This window comes from Adiantum capillus-veneris, chromosome 22 (assembly GCF_014529385.1).
Source record: "Adiantum capillus-veneris isolate H3 chromosome 22, ASM1452938v2, whole genome shotgun sequence".
Lineage (NCBI taxonomy): Eukaryota > Viridiplantae > Streptophyta > Polypodiopsida > Polypodiales > Pteridaceae > Adiantum > Adiantum capillus-veneris.
Window position 1 is genome coordinate 123,778,153 of NC_140952.1, and position 24,173 is coordinate 123,802,325.

The following is a 24,173-nucleotide window of genomic DNA, read 5'->3' on the forward strand; positions in this document are numbered from 1 at the left end:
AGAATAAGGGTAAAATAAGAAGGCGGTTCTTGGTTAAATTCAAGAACTATCCTGCATTGGATGCAAAGTGGATGGAGGAGGAAGACCTAGCAGATACTCCTCAGATTGTGAACCTTTACGATTTTGGTTTAGCATAGTCTATGGAACCCAGAAATCAGCTTTGCCGCGGATCTGGTGCAGTGGGATGCACAAGAGGGGAGTTATTCCGCTCCTTTGTCAACAGGTGCCTTGATTTTTGAATACTAGAGTCAATGATGTCTCTTTGAGCTTCAGGGATACTAAGAGCTGACAGTATTCTGTTGTATGACTTTATGAAATAAAATTCCTCAATATGTAACTGATTTGTTCTTGACTTGTTTTTAAGTGCAAGAACTAATAGACGAAATGACTGCAGCATTTTGGTCTAAATGATCTTGAATAGACATGGTTGCAATAGGGGTTAGTCAATCGGGCATCGATGAGGTTCTTAGTGGATCTAAATGCGATTGCTAACTACATTGCCGATAAATCATGGTCTAAAATCCGAATGAATGTTGAATGTCATGTGATGTCCTATGATGTCTAGTGATGTCCTGTGATGTCGTGTGATATGACTGTCAATTGGTACATGTGCTACATGTGTGTTCCTAGTACGTAGGTACTAAAAGTTAGTGTCTGCTAAGGCAGTTTATGGCTTCTATCTGTTTTGCAGGCGTAATCGAGGGCGATTATAATGCTTTCAAGAGGGGGGTATGTCACAAACTGGTGATGTGCCATGCTTGGGCACTGCAGGGCAGCAAAGGACACACACACCGCCGGACTGTCTGGCTGACACGTGGCTGCTCCTGTACAGACCCGAATATTGTGCTACTTTGCTGACGTGGCAAGCCATACGGCACCAACAGAAAATGCGTTGCAAGGCTGACGTGGCAAACTTTCCGTACGGCAGATTCTACGCAGTTTTTGGTTGAAGCTTTTGGCCTTGCTTTTTCCTACGCAATTGGAGAGAGAGAAAGAGCTCTCTTGCTTTATTTTTAGAAAAGCATAAAGAGAGAGAGAGAGAGAGAGAGAGAGAGAGAGAGAGAGAGAGAGCTAAAAGCTCTGCTTTAATTTAGAAAGAGGGCTTGTGAGAGAGAAAAAGAGACTTGCTTTATTATTGAAAGCTTTTGATTTCAGCTTTTGGGGCTCTGCTTTTGGAATCCCTTGTACTTTTAAATATGTGAGCAGGCCTCTCACAACTTAGAGCATCTGGACGCAGAGTTTGAGTGTGAGCGCCTGCCCGCACTCTTGTACTTTGAACTCAGATTAATACAAAAAGAAATACCGAAAGGGGCGCCAGTCTTTGGGGCCAATAACTCTAGGCGCGGAACTCCGCCGGGGCAGTGTCGAATAAATTGTGAACTGTGAACTGTTTTGAAGTGGTTATGTGGTGCTTTCGCGATAGATTCTTGACTTGGTGTGTCCAAGTCTGTTACAAATCTTGGAAAGGACTCTTCGCCAGCCCACTCTGATACGTGGGTCATGCGATACTTGAACTTCATAAAGGTCTGCAACGCTTGCTTCTTTGGGCCGCGCCGTAAGCGACAGTCATTTGTGGCTCCTTCAATGCTTCAACTTCGTCTCAAGTCATGCGTCTACCTTCTTCAAGAAACTCGGAGGATGAAAATTCCTAAAACCACTTCCAACACAAAAACATGAACATACCCATTCCATGTAACGTGACTGGAAAAATTATAGTCTTCTTTAAAGATTGTGCATGTAATGTAGATGAACATATAGACAGAGTGCCAAACCGTTCATCAAACACACGCAAACAATGGATTCGAAACTTGTCTTTCTAATCTAAATCTATTAACTGTGGCAAATCACACTTGAAATACCAATGCTTCATGCTCAATCCTTTTGTGCTCTTTCAGATACTGTGGCATGCCAAGGAAGAGACATGGAATGTGAATTCCTTGGGTGCAAACATTTTCATCTTTTCATGAGTAATCCGCATACGTCCGTGCTCATTCATGAGTGAATCGTGTTCATCGTGCAATATGGAATGCCTATGAAAAGGGATCACATAAGGACGGTGACTAAAATACAGAAAAGCATCACTAATGAAACACTTGAACAATGCGTGCTGACTAATCATTCGAGCACAGAATACTTCCTGTGGGGATTCTCTAAACCTCGACTCGAGAGCCAAGATCGGTTCTTCGTGATTGATCGAATTTGTCATGAGGTTAGGTTCACTAGACAAAGTATCAACTAAACCATCATCCTTGTGAACAATCACATCTTTATCCTGCAAATCATCATGCTCGTGAATAATCACATCTTGATCATGCAAATCATCATGCTTGTGAATAATCACATCTTGATCATGCAAATCATCATGCTCATCATTATCATGCAATTCATCATGCTTATCATTATTATCATGCAATTCCTGTGTGTCGTCCTTTGGAGAAAAAAAGATTGAGAGAGTCTCCTTCTCCCGATTCTTTTCAATATGTGCATGCACATTAGAAAATAGTAGGACCAACTGTTGCATGTGTTGGGTCTCTCTGTTCGGCCGCCAAGCGTACTTGCTCGCGCTCACGCTCTAAAGTTGCCATTCTTTCTTCGTGTTCACAATCCAATTTTGCCTTTCTTTCTTCACGCCACGCTTCTCTCTCATCATGTCCATCATCGTCTTGACCAAAGCCTCCATAGGATTTGGTACAATCCTTGGCGTAGATGGAGAAGGGGGAGGGTCGGAAAAACCTCCTGATGGGGAAAATTCTTCTCTGCCACTTCCATGCTCATCACCTCCATGCGAAGTATCCATTCCACTTCGGGTGATGACCATACACTGAAGTCTTGGGTTCTCAAGTTCACGAAGAACTTGGGTTCTTGTGGTTCTCGGTTCTTGAGGTTCTTGAGGTCTTGAGTCTTGAGGTTCTTGGGTTCTTGTGGTTCTCGGTTCTTGAGGTTCTTGAGGGTCTTGAGTCTTGAGGTTCTTGGGTTCTTGTGGTTCTTGGTTCTTGAGGTTCTTGAGGGTCTTGAGTCTTGAGGTTCTTAGGGGTCTTGAGGGTCTTGGGTTCGTGGGTTCTTGAGTCCTTGAGTTCTTCAGTTATTGAGGTTCTTCTTTAGCTTGCAATCTGTGTTAGAGAAGGATCTTCTCTTACCCGAGCTCTACTCTTTCCCGTGGGCGCACCCCTTGGCGGCCTTGCGCTCACACCAAGGTTGCTTTTTCCCAACTCACGTCGATTGGCCGGCCGTTTGTCACGTGACACATCCCAACCCTATGTGTCCGTGGACAAGTTACACCATAGCAGGGTTCCCGTCAGTCAAGTCAAGTTTAGATTAGAAGTGATCTGGCACTTTTGTGAGTCTATTCGTAGACCGTGCATGCCCAATCACTTAGCATAGATGCATATCCTCCGGTTGCACACAGCATGATCATCGAAATTCCCATCAGAATCCATTAGCATCAGTTAGGGGAATTTTCCAGTACATTTAGCCTATTTTCCTATTTATTGGTATTTTCACTTATTATTTTTAAGTGACTGTCCAACAAAAGTAGGTAGGGCAATTTTGCTAAGTTAATATATAAGCAAACCCAAGTTAGCACTTTCTGGCAGAAGAGGCAGCAGGAGCTTCCCGGTCAACAGGCAACTTCTCAGCAGTACCCCCCCTCAGCAGTAGACCCTTGCCATCCACTCCTTCCCTTTGGCGTTTCCTCCCAGCAAGCCATCGCCTACAAGTCCTCTTGCCTAGCGTTTTCCAACCTCAGCAGATACATCCCAGCCAGCGTTTTTCAGCCTTGACAAAAACGCTAGCATCACTTGCAAATTCAGCGTTTTTTCAGCCTTGTCAAAAACGCTAGCTCAGCAGTAGCAAAAACGCAGAATTCAGCAGTTGGATTCTCGCAGTTTTCAGCTTATGACACAGTAGCAGATCAGCCCCTAGACGGTTGCAGATGTTCCCCCATTTTCAGCCATAAAAACGCAGCCAAAACAGTCATTTTCAGCCACCGAAACAGTCCCGAAATTCAACGATTAGAAGATCTCAGATTTCAACCATCAAGTCGTCATCGTCATCACCGTCGTTGTCATCGACATAGTCCCATTGCATCAGTCCATTGCATACGCATTGTACACCTTTGTGCAATCAAAGTAGACCACTCTCGCCGACGAGAGAGGGGCCTTCGAAGGATGGTTTTACAACCTCTCGGGTGTTTATCTCTTTTCTCTCCTTCTCTCAGTCTCATTCACTTGCACGCACAATATCCACTCACTTTGTTCGTGACCACAGTACTCTCCACAAGACGGAAAGCTCTCTTTCCCTAAGAATTAAAAGGAACCTTGAGCAAATAAAGATCACTAATCTTGAGAAAATACAACATTCATTACGTTGCACCTTACATTGGTATCAGAGCTTTGGAAGTGTTCTGCATTACTCAAGGAAAGAACCACAAGAATTTTTTTTGCTTGTTGCAATCGCACGAACCCAAGTTTACTTGGGCGTGGCGATTCCTAATCGTGTTTTGTTGAAGAGTTACATGAATCCCAAGAAAGAAGGGCTTGTCCAACCTCCCTTGTGTCTCTTTTCACTCATTGAGAGCGGACCGTGCACTTAGCGGCCGGCCAATCGACGTGAGGTGGGAAAAAGCAACCTTGGTGTGAGCGCAAGGCCACCAAGGGGTGCGCTCGCAGAAAAGGGTAGAACTCGGGTGAAGAGAAGATCCTTCTCCAACGCAATTTGCAAGCGAAAGAAAACCTCAAGAACCCCAAGAACCCAAGACCCTCAAGACTCAAGAACCTCAAGATCCTCAAGAACCCAAGATTCTCACGAATAAAGGACCTCAAGAACCTCAAGACCCTCAAGAACCCAAGTTCCTCGCAAGCTTAAGACCCCAAGATCATAGTGCATGGTCGTCACCCGAAGCGGAATGGATACTTCGCATACAGGTGATGAGCATGAGAGAGGTGACGAAGACTCGTCCCCACCCGGAGATGATTTCTTCAACCCTCCCCCTTCGCCATCTACGCCACCAAGTACACCAAATCCTATGGAGGAAATGATCAAGCAGATAATGGCCATGATGGATAGACAAGAAGCAAGTCGCCTTGCTCAGGACCATGAGCACCTTGCTCAGGAACGTCAGCGCATTGCTCTTGCCACAAAACAAGAAGAAAATCGACTTGCTCAGGAACGTGAGCGCATTGCTCTTGCCGCAAAACAAGAACATCAACTTGCTTTCGAACACGAGCGCGATGAACGAGAGGCTCAAAGGGAGATTCGTCATCAAGAATTTATTTCCCACATCCTAGCCTCAAAGACCGAACCACCCAAAGATCGTGGGAGTTCGTCAAGTGGCGCAAGCCACGACGCGGATTCCAACCATCCAATCACAGAAAAGTTGACTTTCAGTAAGTATGACGGTAAGATGGATGCTACAGTTATTCATTCTTGGTTGCATCAATATAATGCTTATTTTGCGACAACTAAGAAGACAGGAAATAGCAAAGTTTTGACGACAGCTATGTACCTTACCGGTGATACCATCAATTGGTACCACCCATGGCAAGAGGCACAGCTAGCCGCGCACCTAGAGGCAACCGACGATTTCACGCCCCTCTCTTTTAGTTGGGCTGATTTTCAAGACAAGCTCAAGGCGCAGTTTATGCCACCTCAGTACCTCGCACGATTGAAGGACGATTGGCGCGCTCTCAAACAAAATGGTATGCCGGTTATGTCTTTTTCTAATCGTGTTTTGCTTTTTCTAATCGTGTTTTGCAGCTAGGTACCCAGCTACGCATGTCGGATGATGAGCGCAAAGAGGCTTTTCTCTTTGGATTGGACGAGTATATCAAGTACGATGTCGAGGTATTCGATCCAATCGATCTCAACAAGGCGGTAGCGATTGCTCTCGCACAGGAGATGAAGCACAACAAGGGAAAGCCTAAGGAGAACAAGACTTCCACAAGTACCTCGCAGACTTCTCAGAACGGTAAGAATGGTAAGAATGATAACTCTTCTCACCAATCTACCAACAGTATCTTATCAAAGAATTCTTCCAATGAATCTAAGGGTAAGGCTAACACAACTGCTAAACCTAAGCTTACTCCAGATGAAAAGGTAGCACAAGGAATTGTAGGAGATTACATCACTTCGGAAGAACAAAGCACTTATTATAAGGAAGGTCGCTGTTTTCATTGTCACATTAAGGGTCACATAAAAAGAACGTGTCCTAAGCTTGAATCGAATGAATCTAAAGAACCCACAGCACCCACTACATCTGTCAATGCAATGAATGATAACACGACTGTGCCCAAAGTTTCTCAGGACCCTCCCATTGATGATTCTCTCATTAAGTGTTATGGTCGTACGTCGGGGCACCGTTTTGTCATATTGTTTGACCCAGGTAGTATGCATGATGTGATCAGTTCCTCTCTTGTTGAGAGAGCCCGCCTTGAAGTTAGTCCGAGATCTCCTATCGAGGTCTTTGGCTTTCGTCCCGGTATGGACGCTCTCATCACAGAGGAATGCCTTGATGTGTTGTTTGCAATTCAACAGACTCCCTTCACTAGAAGATTTGTTGTTTCTCCTCTCTCAGGATGTGATCTGATTTTAGGCATGAAATGGTATCGTGAAATAAACCCTCTCGTTGATTGGAAGGCTAACACTTTAACTCTCAATGCCAAAAGTGATTCTCCTACTGTCTTTCATGGAGTGGGCATTGTTCCTTCTCTATCTCTCATTGCTAATATGCAGGACAAGGTTGAGAGGATTCAGGAGAAGGAGACTCTCTTAGTCTCTTTTTCTCCAAATCATGACACACACGACTTGCATGATTATGAGAAGCATGAGATTTGAAGGATGATGATTTGCATGATGATTTGGATGAAAAAGACAAGCATGATGAATTGCATAAAGAAGATGTGATTGTTCACAAGAATGATGTGTTAGTTGATACTTTTTCTAGCGAAGCTAACCTGTTGTAGATTCGATCAATCACCAAGAATCGATCTTGGCTTTCGAGTCGAGGTCCACAGATCCCCCACAAGAAGATTTAATAGATCCCGAAGAAGCGATCTTGGCTCTCGAGCCTTGGTCCAAAGAACCCTCACAAGAAGTATTGTGTGTTCGCATGATTGATACGCACGCATTGTTCAAGTGTTTCATTCGTGACGGTTTCCTATATTTTAGTCAGCATCGTTATGTGATCCCTTTTCCTATCGAGGTCTTTGGCTTTCGTCCCGGTATGGACGCTCTCATCACAGAGGAATGCCTTGATGTGTTGTTTGCAATTCAACAGACTCCCTTCACTAGAAGATTTGTTGTTTCTCCTCTCTCAGGATGTGATCTGATTTTAGGCATGAAATGGTATCGTGAAATAAACCCTCTCGTTGATTGGAAGGCTAACACTTTAACTCTCAATGCCAAAAGTGATTCTCCTACTGTCTTTCATGGAGTGGGCATTGTTCCTTCTCTATCTCTCATTGCTAATATGCAGGACAAGGTTGAGAGGATTCAGGAGAAGGAGACTCTCTTAGTCTCTTTTTCTCCAAATCATGACACACACGACTTGCATGATTATGAGAAGCATGAGATTTGAAGGATGATGATTTGCATGATGATTTGGATGAAAAAGACAAGCATGATGAATTGCATAAAGAAGATGTGATTGTTCACAAGAATGATGTGTTAGTTGATACTTTTTCTAGCGAAGCTAACCTGTTGTAGATTCGATCAATCACCAAGAATCGATCTTGGCTTTCGAGTCGAGGTCCACAGATCCCCCACAAGAAGATTTAATAGATCCCGAAGAAGCGATCTTGGCTCTCGAGCCTTGGTCCAAAGAACCCTCACAAGAAGTATTGTGTGTTCGCATGATTGATACGCACGCATTGTTCAAGTGTTTCATTCGTGACGGTTTCCTATATTTTAGTCAGCATCGTTATGTGATCCCTTTTCCTAGGCATGACATATTGTATGTTGAGCACGTTTCTATCATGGATGAGCACGAATGTATGCGGATTTTTCGTAAAAAGCTGAAAAGTTTGTATGTCAGGAAGTCACATTCCATGTCTCTTCCTTGGCATGACACAGTTTCCGAACGAGCACATGATAGTATGAGCACCAAGCATGGGCATTTCCATTGTGATTTGCCACAGTTGATTGATTCGATCAAACAGAAAAGATTCGACCTCATTGTTTGCATGTGTTTGATGAATGGGTTGTCACTCCGTCTCTATGTTCATCTACATTGCATACACAGTCTTTAGAGAAGACAAGATTTTTTTCCTTCACTTTACATGGAATGGTATGTTCATGGTTTTGTGTTGGAGATGGTTTTCAGGAATTTTCAGCCATGGAGATTCTTGAAGACGAAAGAAGCAGGACTCTAGACGAAGTTGAAGCATCAAAGGAGCCACAGAAGACTTTGAGTCGCTTTCGGCGCGGCCCAAAGAAGCAAGCGTTGCAGACCTTTATGAAGTTTAAGTACCGTACGACCCACACATCAGAGTGGGCCGGCGAAGAGTCCCTTCCAAGATTCCAGATGCTGTTGGCGATCTCCCTCGACGCCATACAGTTCGGTACCAGTACCTCACTTTGAAAAGGAGGGGATGTCACATGACACATCCCAACCCTATGCGTCCGTGGACAAGCTACACCATAGCTGGGTTCCCGTCAGTCAAGTCAAGTTTAGATTAGCAGTGATCTGGCACTTTTGTGAGTCTATTCGTAGACCGTGCATGCCCAGTCACTTAGCATAGATGTATATCCTCCGGTTGCACACAGCATGATCGTCGAAATTCCCATCAGGATCCATTAGCATCAGTTAGGGGAATTTTCCAGTACATTTAGCCTATTTTCCTATTTATTGGTATTTTCACTTATTATTTTTAAGTGACTTTCCAACAAAAGTAGGTAGGGCAATTTTGCTAAGTTAATATATAAGCAAACCCAAGTTAGCACTTTCTGGCAGAAGAGGCAGCAGGAGCTTCCCGCTCAACAGGCAACTTCTCAGCAATACCTCCCCCTCAGCAGTAGACCCTCGCCATCCACTCCTTCCCTTTGGCGTTTTCTCCTAGCAAGCCATCGCCTACAAGTCCTCTTGCCTAGCGTTTTCCAACCTCAGCAGATACATCCCAGCCAGCGTTTTTCAGCCTTGACAAAAACGCCAGCATCACTTGCAAATTCAGTGTTTTTTCAGCCTTGTCAAAAACGCCAGCTCAGCAGTAGCAAAACGCAGAATTCAGCAATTGAATTCTCGCACTTTTCAGCCTATGACACAGTAGCAGATCAGCCCCTAGACGGTTGCAGATGTTCCCCCATTTTCAGCCATAAAAACGCAGCCAAAATAGTCATTTTCAGCCACCGAAACAGTCCCGGAATTCAGCGATTAGAAGATCTCAGATTTCAGCCATCAAGTCGTCGTCGTCACAATCGTCGTCATCAGCATAGTCCCATTGCATCAGTCCATTGCATACGCATTGTACACCTTTGTGCAATCAAAGTAGACCACTCTCGCCGACGAGAGTGGGGCCTTCAGAGGAGGGTTTTACAACCTCTCGGGTGTCGTATCTCTTTTCTCTCCTTCTCTCAGTCTCATTCACTTGCACGCACAATATCCACTCACTTTGTTCGTGACCACAGCACTCTCCATAAGACGGAAAGCTCTCTCTTTCCCTAAGAACTAAAAGGAACCTTGAGCAAATAAAGATCACTAATCTTGAGAAAATACAACATTCATTCCGCTGCACCTTACACCGTTAAGTGCACGGTCCACTCTCAATGAGTGAAGAGAAACAAGGGGAGGCTGGGCAAGCCCTTCGTTCTAGGGTTTCTTGTCACTCTTCAAACACACGATTAGGAATCGACACGCCCACGTGGACTTGGGTTACGTGCGACCGCAACAAGCAAAAAAAAATTCTTGTGGTTCTTTCCTTGAGTGATACAGAACACTGCCAAAGCTCTGATACCAATGTAAGGTGCAGCGGATGAGAATGTTGAACTTTGCTCAAGATGAGTGCTCCGAACTGTGCTCAAGGGTTCCTTTTACTTACAAAAGGGAGAGCCTTCTGTTCCTTTATTGATAGAGTGCAAATGGTCACTAACAAAGTGGATAAAGACTGTGAATGAAGGTGCTGAGACTAAGAGATAGAGAGAGAAGAATACGACACCAGAATGTTGCAAACCCTGCTCCAAGGGCCCCACTCTGTGGCGAGAGACGTCTATGCTATTGATTGCGCAATCCTCGTACAATGGTCTAATGCAATGGACTTGCCGATGATGTCGACGACGATGAGGACGACGACTAGACGGGCTGAAAACTGAAAATGCTAATGGCTGAAATCTGCAAATCTTGTATCTGCTGAATTCTGACTCTATGTTGGTGACGACGGCGCTGATGATGATGCGACGACGACGTGCTGAAAAACGTAGATGCTGAAATCTACGAATAGCGGGCTGAATCTGCAAACTCTTGCTGATCTAACCGTGCAGCAAGGATCTGCTGTGAGAAGGTGAGATCTACGAGGTTTGGGGGCTATTCTGCGGATGCTGACTGCTGAAAACTGAAAACGCTACTCCTAGGGCTGAATCTGTCGTGGCCAGGAGTCTGCAAAACGCTAAGGTGTATCTGCGATGCAAAAACGCTGGGCTGATCTACTTCTTGATGCAAAAAAGCTAGGGAGTCTGCAAAGATCTGTTGTCGCCAAGGCTGATTTGCAATAGCAAAACACCAAGGCTGAATCTTGATGAAAAACGCTAGGCTGGTCTTTGGTCTATTGGCTGGAAAACGCTAGGTTGGCCTACCGGGGAGTCTTGCTGACAAGGTGCACTATCGGACGCCGAGTCCCTACTGCCTCTTCTGCCAGAAAGTGCTAGCACTAGGTTTTCTTATATATATGCTTAGCCAAATTTCCCTACCCAGTTTCCCAACAAAGTCACCAATTGATAATAAGTGAAAAATGACTAAAATAGGGAAAATAAGTCTATTAACTGTAAAAATGCTCCTGATGGGTTCTGATGGTAATCCGATGATCATGTTGTGTGCAACCAGAGGATATGCATCCACTCTAAGTGTCTGTACATGCACGGTCTGCGAACAGACTCACAAAAGTGCCAGAACACTTCCTAAGCTAGGCTAACTAAACTGACCTGAACCCTTGTCATGAAGTAGCTTGTCCACGTACACATAGGTTTAGATGTGCACGTGACATCCCCTCCTTTTCAAAGTGAGGTATTGGTACTAAACTGTATGGCGTGGAGGGAGATTGCCAACAACGTCTAAAATCCTCAAATAGACTCTTTGCCAGCCCACTCTGATGCATGGGTCATGCGATACTTGAACTTCATAAAGGTCTGCAACGCTTGCTTCTTTGGGCCGCGCCGAAAGCGACATAAAGTCATCTGTGGCTCCTTCAATGCTTCAACTTCGTCTATAGTCATGCGTCTACCTTCTTCAAGAATCTATGAGGATGAAAATTCATGAAACCACTTCCAACACAAAAACATGAACATACCCATTCCATGTAACGTGACTGGAAAAATTCTGAACATTGTGCATGTAATGTAGATGAACATATAGACGGAGTGCCAAACCGTTAATCAAACACACACAAACAATGGATTCGAAACTTGTCTTTCTGATCTAAATCTATCAACTGTGGCAAATCACACTCGAAATGCCGATGCTTGATGCTCAATCCTTCTTGTGCTCTTTCAAATATTGTGGCATGCCAAGGAAGAGACATGGAATGTGAATTCCTTGGGTGCAAACATTTCATCTTTTCAAGAGTAATCCGCATACATCCGTGCTCATTCATGAGTGAATCGTGTTCATCGTGCAATATGGCATGCGTGTGAAAAGGGATCACATAAGGACGGTCACTAAAATACAGGAAAGCATCACGAATGAAACACTCGAACAATGCGTGCTGACTAATCATTCGAGCATAGAATACTTCCTGTGGGGGTTCTTTAAACCTCGACTTGAGAGCTAAGATCGGCTCTTCGCGATTGATCGAATTTGTTATGAGGTTAGCTTCACTAGACAAAGTATCAACTAAACCATCATCCTTGTGAACAAACAATCACATCTTTATCCTGCAAATTATCATGCTCGTGAATAATCACATCTTGATCATGCAAATCATCATGCTCATCATTATCATGCGATTCATCATGCTCATCATTATCATGCGATTCATTATTATGCAATTCGTGTGTGTCGTGCTTTGGAGAAGAAAGGACTAAGAGAGTCTCCTTCTCCCGATTCCTTTTAATATGTGCCTGCACATTAGAAAATAGTAGGACCAACTGTTGCACGTGTTGGTCTCTCTGTTCGGCTGCCAAGCGTACTTGCTAGCGCTCACGCTCTAAGGCTGCCATTCTTTCTTCGTGTTCACAATCCAATTCTGTCTTTCTTTCTTCGCGCCACGCTTCTTGTTCTCTCATCATGTCCATCATCGTCTTGACCAAAGCCTCCATAGGATTTGGTACAATCCTTGGCGTAGATGGAGAAGGGGGAGAGTCGGAAAAACCTCCTGGTGGGCAAAATTCTTCTTCGCCACTTCCATGCTCATCACCTCAATGCGTAAGTATCCATTCCACTTCGGGTGATGACCATACACTGAAGTCTTGGGTTCTCAAGTTCACGAGGAACTTGCGTTCTTGTGGTTCTCGGTTCTTAAGGTTCTTGAGGGTCTTGAGTCTTGCGGTTCTTGGGGGTCTTGAGGGTCTTGGGTTCGTGGGTTCTTGAGTCCTTGAGTTCTTCAATTCTTGAGGTTCTTCATTAGCTTGCAACCTGTGTTAGAGAAGGATCTTCTCTTACCCAATCTCTACTCTTTCCCGCGGGCGCACTCTTTGGCGGCCTTGCGCTCACACCAAGGTTGCTTTTTCCCACCTCACGTCGATTGGCCGGCTGCTAAGTGCACGGTCCACTCTAGGGGAGGCTGGGCAAGCCCTTCGTTCTTGGGTTTCCTGTCACTCTTCAAACACACGATTAGGAATTGACACGCCCAAGTGGACTTGGGTTACGTGCGACCGCAACAAGCCAAAAAAAATTCTTGTGGTTCTTTCCTTGGGTGATACAAAACACTACCAAAGCTCTGATACCAATGTAAGGTGCAGCGGATGAGAATGTTGAACTTTGCTCAAGATGAGTGCTCCGAACTGTGCTCAAGGGTTCCTTTTACTTACGGAAGGGAGAGCCTTCTGTTCCTTTATTGATAGAGTGCAAATGATTACTAACAAAGTGGATAAACACTGTGAATGAAGGTGCTGAGACTGAGAGAGAGAGAGAGAAGAATATGACACCAGAATGTTATCAAACCCTCCTCCAAGGGCCCTCTTTGTGGCAAGAGACGTCTATGCTATTGATTGCACAATCCTCGTACAATGGTCTAATGCAATGGACTTGGCGACGATGTCGACGACGATTAGACGGGCTGAAATCTGAAAACGCTAATGGCTGAAATCTGCAAATCTTGTATCTGCTGAATTCTGACTCTATGTTGGTGACGACGGCGATGGCGACGATGCGATGACGACGTGCTGAAAAACGCACATGCTGAAATCTGCGAATAGCGGGCTGAATCTGCAAACTCTTGCTGATCTAACCGTGCGGCGAGGATCTACTGCGGGAAGGTGAGATCTGCGAGGTTTGGGGCTATTATGCGGATGCTGACTCCTGAAAACTGAAAACGCTACTACTAGGGCTGAATCTGTCGCAGGGAGTCTGCAAAACGCTAAGGTAAATCTGCAGTGCAAAAATGCTGGGTTGATCTACTTCTTGATGCAAAAACGCTAGGGAGTCTACAAAGATTTGCTGTTGCCAAGGCTGATCTGCAACTGCAAAACACCAGGGCTGAATCTTGATAAAAAACACTAGGCTGGTCTTTGTTCTATTGGCTGGAAAACGCTAGGTTGGCGTGCCGGGGAGTCTTGCTGAGAAGGTACACTATCGGATGTCGGGTCCCTGCTGCCTTTTTTTGCCAGATAGTGCTAGCGCTAGGTTATCTTATGTATATGCTTAGCCAAATTGCCCTACCCACTTTCCCAACAAAGTCACTTATTAAAATCTGGCTAAAATAGGGAAAATAGATCTATGCACTGTAAAAATGCTGCTGATGGGTTCTGATGGTAATCTGATGCTCATGATGTGTGCAACCAGAGGATATGCATCCACTCTTAGTGTCTGGACATGCACGGTCTGCGAACAGACTCACAAAATTGCCAGAACACTTCCTAGGCTAGGCTAACTGAACTGAATTGAACCCTTGTCATGAAGTAGCTTGTCCACGTACACACAGGGTTAGATGTGCACATGACACTATTCAATCGAGGTAATCTGTGACAAAGGAGCGGAGTGACTCCCCTCTTGTCCAATCCCTCTACAGTAGATTCAACCTTGCTGATCTGTGGGATCTATTGGAGTAGATGATGCTAAACTGAATGCTTCAAGGTAAAGTCTCAAAATCTGAGGAGTATCTGCTAGGTCCTCCTTCTCCATCCATTTCACATCTAATGTCGGATAGTTTTTAAATTTAACCAAGAACCACCGAATCACTTTACCTTTCATCTTTCTTTCCTTGTGTGCCAAAATCTCTTCAGGATCGAGTATCTCCTCGCTCTCTTCCACTTCGGGTTGCTCATCAGGCTTCCCATCAACTGGCACCTCACCTTAAAAGGTTTCAAGAGAGTCACATGGAATGCATTGTGAATCTTCCAAGTATCAGGCAACTTGAATCGAAAGGAGACATCATTTATCGTTTCTTTAATCTGGAAAGGGCCATAATATGTCATGCTAAGCTTTGGAAAAAACCGCTCCTTTCCCTTTCTTTTCCTTAGGCGTGCCTTCTCAAAACGTAAGAGCACCCAATCGTCTTGCTTTAGTTTCAAATCTCGTCGATGTCGATCTGCTGCCTTCTTATTGAGACTTCTCTAAAGCCTCACGGACCTTGGCAAAAGCAGTGTCCAACTCCCTCGTGTACTCGTCAGCTTCAAAAATCTTGTCTTTAGTGCTAAGAAAGGGTGGAACCTTCTGAGCACCTTCAATTATCTCAAATGTCGCCTTCCCCGTCGAAGAGTGAACCGTGTTATTGTAGGCAAATTCCACCAAAGGCAAAAAAAAAATCCCATTAAGTCTTTTGATCAGAGATATAAGACTTCAATGAATCTAGAACAACTAAATTTACATTCTCAGATTGCCCATCTGTTTGCGGGTGGAATGATGACGATAAACTGCAACAGCATGCCAATGTTCTCCCAGTAGCCCTCCAAAACAAACTCGTGAATTGGGGATCTCTGTCGGAGACTATTGTCTCAGGCATTCCATGTAATCGAAATATCTATGCAATGAACAGTCTCGATAAATGATCCGGCTTGACTTTTTTCTTCACTGGAATGAAGTGAGCTTGCTTGCTAAATATGTCAATGACAGTCCAAATGCCATCGTGCCCACTCTCAGTCTTCGGGAGATCAAAGATGAAATCCATTGCGATACTTTCCCAAGGACGGATGGGAACGGGTAAAGGCTGTAGTAATCCTTGTGCCTTATGCCTGTCAAACTTGACCTTCTGGCATACTAAACAACTGCGAACAAAGTCGTCCACATCCTTCTTGAGTCTTGGCCAAGAGAAATAACGCTCCACAACTTTCAACGTGGGATCAATGCCGCGATGACCCGTAAAAGGTCGACAATGGCAGGGTTAGTGCGGCGCAGCAAAAAGAGATTATGGGCCAAGTAGAGGAGCTTTTAGAGATAGTTCTTCACCTTTCTGCTCCCCAGTGCTTTTAGTGCAGACGGATGGCTCTTGGCGCATGTATATTGACTACCGTGCGCTGAACAAGAATACCATCAAGAACAAGTTTCCTATCCCAAGGATTGATGATATTCTTGACCGTTTAGAGGGTGCTGCAATTTTCAGCAGGAGAGACCTTAAGAGTGGGTACCATCAGATTCGTATAAGGCCAGAGGATGTGCACAAGACTGCATTTAGAACGACATTAGGTCTTTATGAGTTCTTAGTGATGCCATTTGGTCTTACAAATGCTCCTGTTCAATAGAATGATGGACCGGATTTTCCGCTCGCATCAAAAGTTTGTTGGCACATTCTTTGCCGACATGTTAGTCTACTCGAAGAATGAAGAGGAGCATAGGTGTCACTTGACCATTGTGTTCGAAGAGTTGAGCAATCACAAGTTACTTGTCAATCCTAAGAAAAGTGAATTCTTCTTGGAAGAGATCGGAGATCCACTTTCTTGGCCATATAGTGTCAAACAATGGTGTCCGAATGGATCCCACAAAGGTTGAAGCTATTAACACATGGCCAGACTTAAAGACTGTGCAGGATGTTTGAAGCTTCTTGGGATTGTATTCATACTATAGAAGGTTTATCAAGAATTTTGCAGAGATAGCTTCACCTCTTCACGCTTTGCAAAAGAAAGACGTCACTTTCAAATGGACCCAAACAGAGATTTAAGCTTTCAGTCTCTTAAGGGAAAAGTTTACTTCAGATCCCGATATTGTTTTACCAAATTCAGGAAGTCATTTGTGGTCCAGTGTGACGCGTGTGGCAATAGCATCGGAGCAATGCTAATGCAAGATGGTCGGGTAGTAGCTTATGAGAGCAAAATCCTACAAGGGCCAGAAAAGACTATACAAAACTATGAGAAAGAGCTATTGGCCATGATTCATGCGCTCTCTAGCTGGAAGCATTGCCTAATAGGTGTTGATTGTGTTGTCCAAACAGACCATGAGACCTTGCGATACTTCTTGACACAGTCAAAGCTATCCGAAAAGCATATGCGATGGGCAAACATTCTTTCTATGTTCCACTTCCAGATTATGCATGTGTAAGGCAAGAAGAATGTTGTGGCTGATGCATTATCAAGGAAGCCACAAATTTCAGCTGTGTCAAATCCTTATCATCATGAACTAGATGACATGAAGGAACAGTATGCTACTGATGAAGATTTTGCAAGGATTTTTAAACAGTTGCTAGAGGGGCAACATCATGAGCACTACCTCATGGCAGACTTTGTGTTACTAGGCCATTGCAACATAAGGTCATGGTAGAAAGTCATGTCCCACCGTATGCAGGGCATCGTGGTATTGATGCGACAATTAAAGCGGTAGAGACATTCTTTTATTGGCCTACTTTGAGGGGAGATGTGGATGCCTTTGTGCGAGCATGCGTGATTGGCCAAAAGGTCAAGTTTGACAGGCAAAAGGCACCAGGGTTGTTATAGCCACTGGCGATTCCGGATAAGCCATGGAAAAGCATTGCTATGGACTTTATCTTTGATCTTCCAAGAACACCAACAGGGAATGATGGTATATGGTGTCACAAGGCGGGCACTGTAACAAAATGCTGACGTGTCAGCCTAAAGAATGGAGCCAACTTACAGATGATATGGCTGCCCGAGAGCAGAAACCCTAATCCTAATTTCTGCTAGAAACCCTAACTACTGAAACCCTGATTCTAGAAACCCTAACCCTAAAACCTGCAAACCCTAATCCTAGAAACCCTAAGAAGAACAAGTAACAGAAGAAGAAGTCCTGCCAACTTATGCAGACCCCGTCTGATGGGGCCCCAAGTGACATAAAGGCATTAAAAACAAAGCAAAACACACTCAAAAGACATTGCACATCAAAATATGATGATGTGGCACATATACAGACGTTCCGGAATTCGCGGCGGATTTTTAGGGAATCCCGAAATTTTAGGAAAGTGATTTTTTGGGGTCAACTTTTCATATTTGATGCTTTTAGGCTTTTGGCCTTTAAATATGAGCCTTGGGGGCCCTCTCTGGCACTTTTTAGCGCGTAGATTGCAGAGCAAGTGCTCCCCGGCTGTTGTACTTTGCGAATCAGCAGTAATATAAAGAAATACCGAAAGGGGCGCCAAGGTTTGGGGCCAATACTCTCTGGAGTGGAATTCCGCCACTCTGTGTCGCGTGTCGTCTCTCTCTCTCTTACAGTTCAGTTGTTATTGAAGTGCTAAAAGTCTGTTCAGTCTGTTCTTGTCTATTGGCACGTGGTGCCCGTCTTGTGACAATGGTATCAGTCTGTTCTTGTCTATTGGCACGTGGTGCCCGTCTTGTGACAGTGCTAAAAGTCTGTTCAGTCTGTTCTTGTCTATTGGCACGTGGTGCCCAGCTGTTGTACTTTGCGAATCAGCAGTAATATAAAGAAATACCGAAAGGGGCGCCAAGGTTTGGGGCCAATACTCTCTGGAGTGGAATTCCGCCACTCCGTGTCGCGTGTCGTCTCTCTCTCTTACAGTTCAGTTGTTATTGAAGTGCTAAAAGTCTGTTCAGTCTGTTCTTGTCTATTGGCACGTGGTGCCCGTCTTGTGACAGTGGTATCAGAGCATCGGGCGTGTGCTTTTCTGAAAGCATACCGATCCCACAAAAGAGCAAACAAAGCTTTATTTGAGGTATCTTCGTCCTCCAACCCGGACTTATTAGCCACTCTCACCCTTACTTCATCGCGCATCGAGCACGCTCCCGTCTTCACCGCTCATGTCTTACAGGGCATAAGCCATTAAGATCGCTTGCAAAAGAAGATCCCAGATTTGTTTCGAGTCACTGTTTTTCTCAGAACAGTGCCATGCAGATGTTGATGTCTATAGCTACCAAGCCGCACACTTCCAAGGACTTGGCAAGCTTTCAAGAAAATTTTTGCCCGAAATTATATGGTTTTTGACATCTTCCTTCAGAGTGCAACTTCTGGCACAGTGGGGTATCCTGAAATGCTTGCCATGGAAACCCTAGCAGATTATATCTTGAAATTTCTCGACATCTCTCAGTAGATGTCTCTTCTCAAGTTAATAACCTTGGAGGTTCGGTGTGATTGCTGTCTTTTGGGACGACCATCGCGCCAAAGAAACACTGTCTGTCCAAGAGCTGATGGACCATGCTATGCTCGGCTACGACCTTATGGAATGAACCTAACCCAAATTTTTGGTGCAAGTTTCAAGATGGAAAGTCGGTCGACTTTTCGAGCTCGACTGGTGTCGAGATTGCTTTTTAAGTTTGAGTTCTGTTTGAACTTGTTTGATGATCCTGTTTGGAATTTGTTTGAAATGGATGGTATCTGTTTTGAACCTGTTTTAGTGCCGATTTGAATGGTTTGACTCTAGTTTGATACTGGTTTCAATGATTGGTGATTTTACTCCCGTGTGGAGAAGTGAGAAATCCTGCTTTTGTTTGAACCTCGGAACGACGCAGGCCGATGCCTGGGGAGCGTTTCGTTGTATGTTTGAAAACCTCGGGACGACGCAGGCCGATGCCTGCATCACTCCTCCAGCATAACCTAAAAAGGTCCGGGCAGGGAGATATAGAGGCCTTTTACAACCAAACGCCCCCCAGACCGCAACCTGCGTCGTTTGGAGGTGCTGAGAGTAACCATTGCTCAGACTTCTTAATACTCCTCCCGCATAACCATGCAGGTCCGTGCCGGGAGTCACAACAACAATTATTTTACAAGCATTTCAACCAAACGCTCCTCAGGCATCGGCCTGCATCGTTCGGAGGTTTTCAACCATACAACAAAACGCTCCCCAGGCATCGGCCTGCGTCGTTCTGAGGTTCAAACAATACCAAAACAGTATTTCTCACTTCTCCACCCGGGAGTAAAATCACCAATCATTGAAACCACTATCAAACCAGAGTCAAACAATTCAAATCGGCATCAAGACAAGTTCAAAACAGATACCATCCATTTCAAACAAATTCCAAACAAGTTCTCAAACAGATTTCAAACTTAAAAAGCAATCTCGACATCAGTCGAGCTCGAAAAGTCAACTGACTTTCCATCCTAAACCTGCACCAAAACTTAGGGTTAGGTTCATTCCGTAAGGTCGTCAGCAGGGTCCATCAGCTCTTGGACAAACAATGTTTCTTTGACGGCGATGGTAGTCCCAAGATAGCAATCACACTGAACCTCCAAGGTCATCTGCTCGTGAAGAGACATCTACTGAGAGATGTCGAGAAATTTCAAGTTATAATCTGCTAGGGTTTCCATGGGAAGCATTTCAGGATACCCCACTCTGCCAGAAGTTGCACTCCGAAGGAAGATGTCAGAAACCATATAACTTCGGACAATTTTTTTTTTCTTGAAAGCTTGCCAAGTACTTGGAGTGTGCGGCTTGGTAGCTATAGACATCAACATCTGCATGGCACTGCTTTTGAGAGAAACAGTGACTCGAAACAAACATCGGATCCTTCTTTGCAAGTGATCTTCTGGCTTATGCCCTGTAAGACATGAGCGGTGAAGACGGGAGCGCGCCCGATGCGCGATGAAGTAAGGGTGGGAGTGGCTAATAAGTCCGGGTTTGACGGCGAAGATACCTCAAATAAAATTCCAATAGCTCTGTCTCCTCCTTTGTAGGACCGGTATGCTTTCAAAAAAGCACACCTGATGCTCTGATACCACTATCACAAGGCGGGCACCACGTGCCAATAGAAAAGAACAGATTGGACAGACTTTTAGCACTTTAATAACAACTGAACTGAAAGAGAGAGACGACGCGCGACACGGAGTGGCGGAATTCCACCCCAGAGAGTATTGGCCCCAAACCTTGGCACCCCTTTCGGTATTTCTTTATATTGCATCAACACAGTACAAGCCGATACTCGAGACTCTGCACCTTCTCCAAGAAGCATGCCAGAGAATGAGCCCTAACCTCATATTTAAAGGCCCTTGGCCAGAAAAGCAGTTACAGTAAAAAGCCTTTAAAACTCAAAAGCTTCTGGTCCAAAAGCAAAGCCAAAAAGCTGCCATCGTAAATCACGGAAATCCGTACAGCCTGCCACATCATCGGCCAGAGCAAAACGCGGAATTCCGTACAGCTTGCCACGTCATCATGACAGCGCAATTTTTGAAAAATCTGCCACATCATCAGTTTGTGTGTGTGTGCGGGTCCTGCTTTATTTGAATCCTTTATGTCACTTGGGGCCCCATCGGACAGGGTCCCCATAAGTTGGTAGGACTTCTTCTTCTGTTACTTGTTCTTCTTAGGGTTTAGGCCCCTCTGCCGGCATCTGTAAGTTGGCTCCATTCTTTAGGCTTTGACATGTCAGCAGTTTGTTACATATAGACCATTATTTGCAGGTTTAGCAAACAGACCCATTTTATCCCTGTCAGAAAGAAGATTAAGTCTAACCAGATGGCACGGTTATTCATGTACAATGTGTTCAAGTACCATGGTATGCCACACAATCGATTTTCACTGATTGTGATCCTCCTCGCATGACAAGTTTGTTTTGGAGAGGATTGTTTGAGAACATGGGCACTACGCTCAAGTTCTCATCTTCATTTCATCCACAAACTGATGGACAGTCAGAAGAGGCTAATTCTACAATCTGTTGAAATCAATAAATTCCATCAATGCTACCAAGGGGTGCCTGTTTAGAGGCTAGGATCACTCAACAAGGAACTTTGCCCCTCTTGTGCCTTCTGCACGTGTTGCCGTTTCAGTTGTTTCCCAATTTTTTTGTGGAGTTCGAATATGTTTTGTTCATCACCGCTTATGTTTGCACTTCCAAATGGCTTCACTGCAAGCTCGAGAATAAGGCTGTAAAAGATGAACATGATGCAGAAGAGGGCGCCAACTCATTCATGCTCCCATATGTTCTAGCGGGCTACATTTTGTTGCTTGGGCAACAAACTCTGATACCAGTATCAGCATGGAAAACCCATATAATGCATACTTGGCTAGAGTCAAAAAAAGAGAGCCAAAGGCCTCGATGCCCAATTTCCCGTATTATTGTGTATAGATGCTTCTCAATCTCTGTACTAAACCTCTTTTTCAAACAATCTCAAACCTAATAATTATCCACTTCAAAAATGTCACAGATTTCTTGTTTAGCTGCAATCATGGAATACAGAGTGTAAAGAAATGTACGATGTACCTCATCCTTAGCTGAAAGTTCCAGTTGAAGCTGCTGATTCTGCTGCAACTCAGCCTTCAAGCGGAGTACCAGCACGGTAATCCCCAGCACTGTTGCAGATATAGCAATTGTCCAAAGTGCCATTGACCGCTTGGACCTCCGACGCTTAACTTGTATAGCTTGACCATCTGTAGTAACAATCTCAGCAACAACAGTTGGAAGAACATCAGCTTCTTCCAAAGCAGAAGCAACCGTCTCTGGATTTGGGGATCCTGAAAGCACAGTTTCTTCACTGTAGTCACGTGCATAAAGGTCTGCAGGTGCGGAGGGCAAAATCTCTTCTATCTTCTCCGAGAAATCTTCATTTGAACTTCCATGGAGAGGATTGATCCCCTCCACCTTATCAGAGGTGGAAAAGCCTCCTCCTATTTCCAAGATAGGGAGCTGTAAGAGGTTTTTACGTGTTGCGTCTTCACTGCTGTTGATAAAGAAGGCGGCCATGGACATGGTAAGCGACTCCCAATCAGGTGGTGTGCTTCGTTTGTCAGTCATCGGGAATTCGGAGGGAACGGGAGCTACAAATAAGTACGCTGATTTGGCTATATTTTTATAAGGAAAATTACAAAATACCCCTCTAATTTGTGGAAATTCCCTAAATACCCCTCATATTTTGTCATAAATTCCCAAAATGCCCTTCAAATTCTCCAAAATTCCCAAAATACCCCTAGTTGTGAGAGTACATTTCTCAAAAGATAAAAAAAATTGTAGCTTCTCATAAGAAGACTGATTGTCTATCAATGCGAGATACTAAAATAGAATTTGAGCTGGTTATGCAAGCTTTGGAGATTAATTGCTTCATTATTTTTAAACATAATTGTCTTTGGTAATTTGTGACAAATTACATATTAAGCACTCAAAAACGGATCTCCATTGTCAGAAGAGAATAAAGATTAGAGAATCGTGAACGATTGAACTAAAATAGATACAAGGGTATTTTGGGAATTTTGGATATTTGAGGGGTATTTTGGGAATTTCCACAAATTAGAGGGGTATTTTGGTAATTTTCCCATTTTTATATAATCGAGAGGAAGAATTTTTACAAAGAGAAGAAAGGGCATTCAAGAACACTGATTTTGGCTATATTTTTATTTAAGTGGGGGTGAACCCCTTTCATTTTCATGAGTATCTTTCAAGATACCCCACTTTTGGGATGAAAAGCAAAACCGGGAAGGTAACTCCTCCCAACATGGAGAAGGTAAGGACGACTCGTGGCAAAAGAGCAGAGGCGAGCACGAAACGGAGGCAAGGGGGAGGTGGCAGTACAGACGTCACTTGATGCAAGTAGGACTCATGTAGGAGGGAATTGACCCACATGGCACAAGTAGGTTTCCCCAATTTCAGAAAAAGATAAAACATTGAGAAAATATGCAATATTCTGTGATAAAGATGGAAGGTGAAAAGGTTTTGAAAGGTCTCGTGTACAGAACTTGGAAGATGAAAAGTCTTTTATAACAAAAAGGACTACTTTCGTAATAATGTTGTGTAGTTGCTTGCTTCAGAACTCTCTCTCTCTCTCTCTCTCTCTCTCTCTCTCTCTCTCTCTCTCTCTCTCTCTCTCTCTCTCTCTCTCTCTCTCTCTCTCTCTCTCTCTCTCAGCAGTGGACGTCGCAAAGGTAGCACAAGCTTGCATGTGTCTTTGCTTCGTGTCGGTTTTGTGTTATTGGAAAGGGGTACCTGTGAGGGTTCATACGATAGGAATAGCGAGAGAAGTGTCGAAAACAAAAACGTTGTGAGCTTGGCAACACGAGGTAGTACCAGAGGATTGCCTAGGTTTTTGTTGGTTTGTTGCCATTGCAAGCTATCGGTTAAAGCGCAGCCTTTGACTGGTTGAGTCACCTACGGCGATGAGTAGCACTACATACTCTGCATCCCTAGCTGATCTCTTGATTTGCAGCGCACATTTTCAAGAGGTCCACAAGAGAAGCATCCTCTTGTGCTCTCTCTTGGGGTGTATTACTATGAAACGCCCTCCTTGCTTGTGCTCTCTATCACAAGCAGAATCTCCATCGAATTCCTTATGCGAAAGGTGGGATTACACTAAACCTTGGCAATGAAAACTATGTGCATCCATGCAGTAGTTTAAAAGCTTTGTAGTGTAGCCTTAATCTAAGGTAGAACATGAAGGAGAAGGGGCTAGTGATCGTCAACCAGTTGAGAGGCAATGGAGGGCATTGAGGGCAGGCGGCAAGATGATGGGGAGGAGCAAGTGTAAGGTGGCAAGTTTGGGGGGCGGGGGGGGGAATAGG

At 44.4% G+C, this 24,173-nt stretch overlaps 1 protein-coding gene across 2 annotated transcripts in view; it reads right to left on the reverse strand.

The window, feature by feature from the left end:
• Positions 1-22,458, reverse strand: part of LOC147430150 (uncharacterized) — a 75,009-nt gene extending 52,551 nt beyond the window's left edge. The window contains exon 1 of one of the 2 annotated variants that reach the window (XR_015185845.1): positions 21,889-22,458. Coding sequence is in view for 1 of the 2 variants with exons in the window: in XM_086495484.1 (XP_086351610.1) it covers positions 21,889-22,419 (531 nt within the window). In the remaining variant the exon portion in view is untranslated. The remainder of the gene's footprint in view (positions 1-21,888) is intronic. The other variant, XM_086495484.1, reaches the window with a different exon arrangement.
• Positions 22,459-24,173: the final 1,715 nt, after the last annotated feature.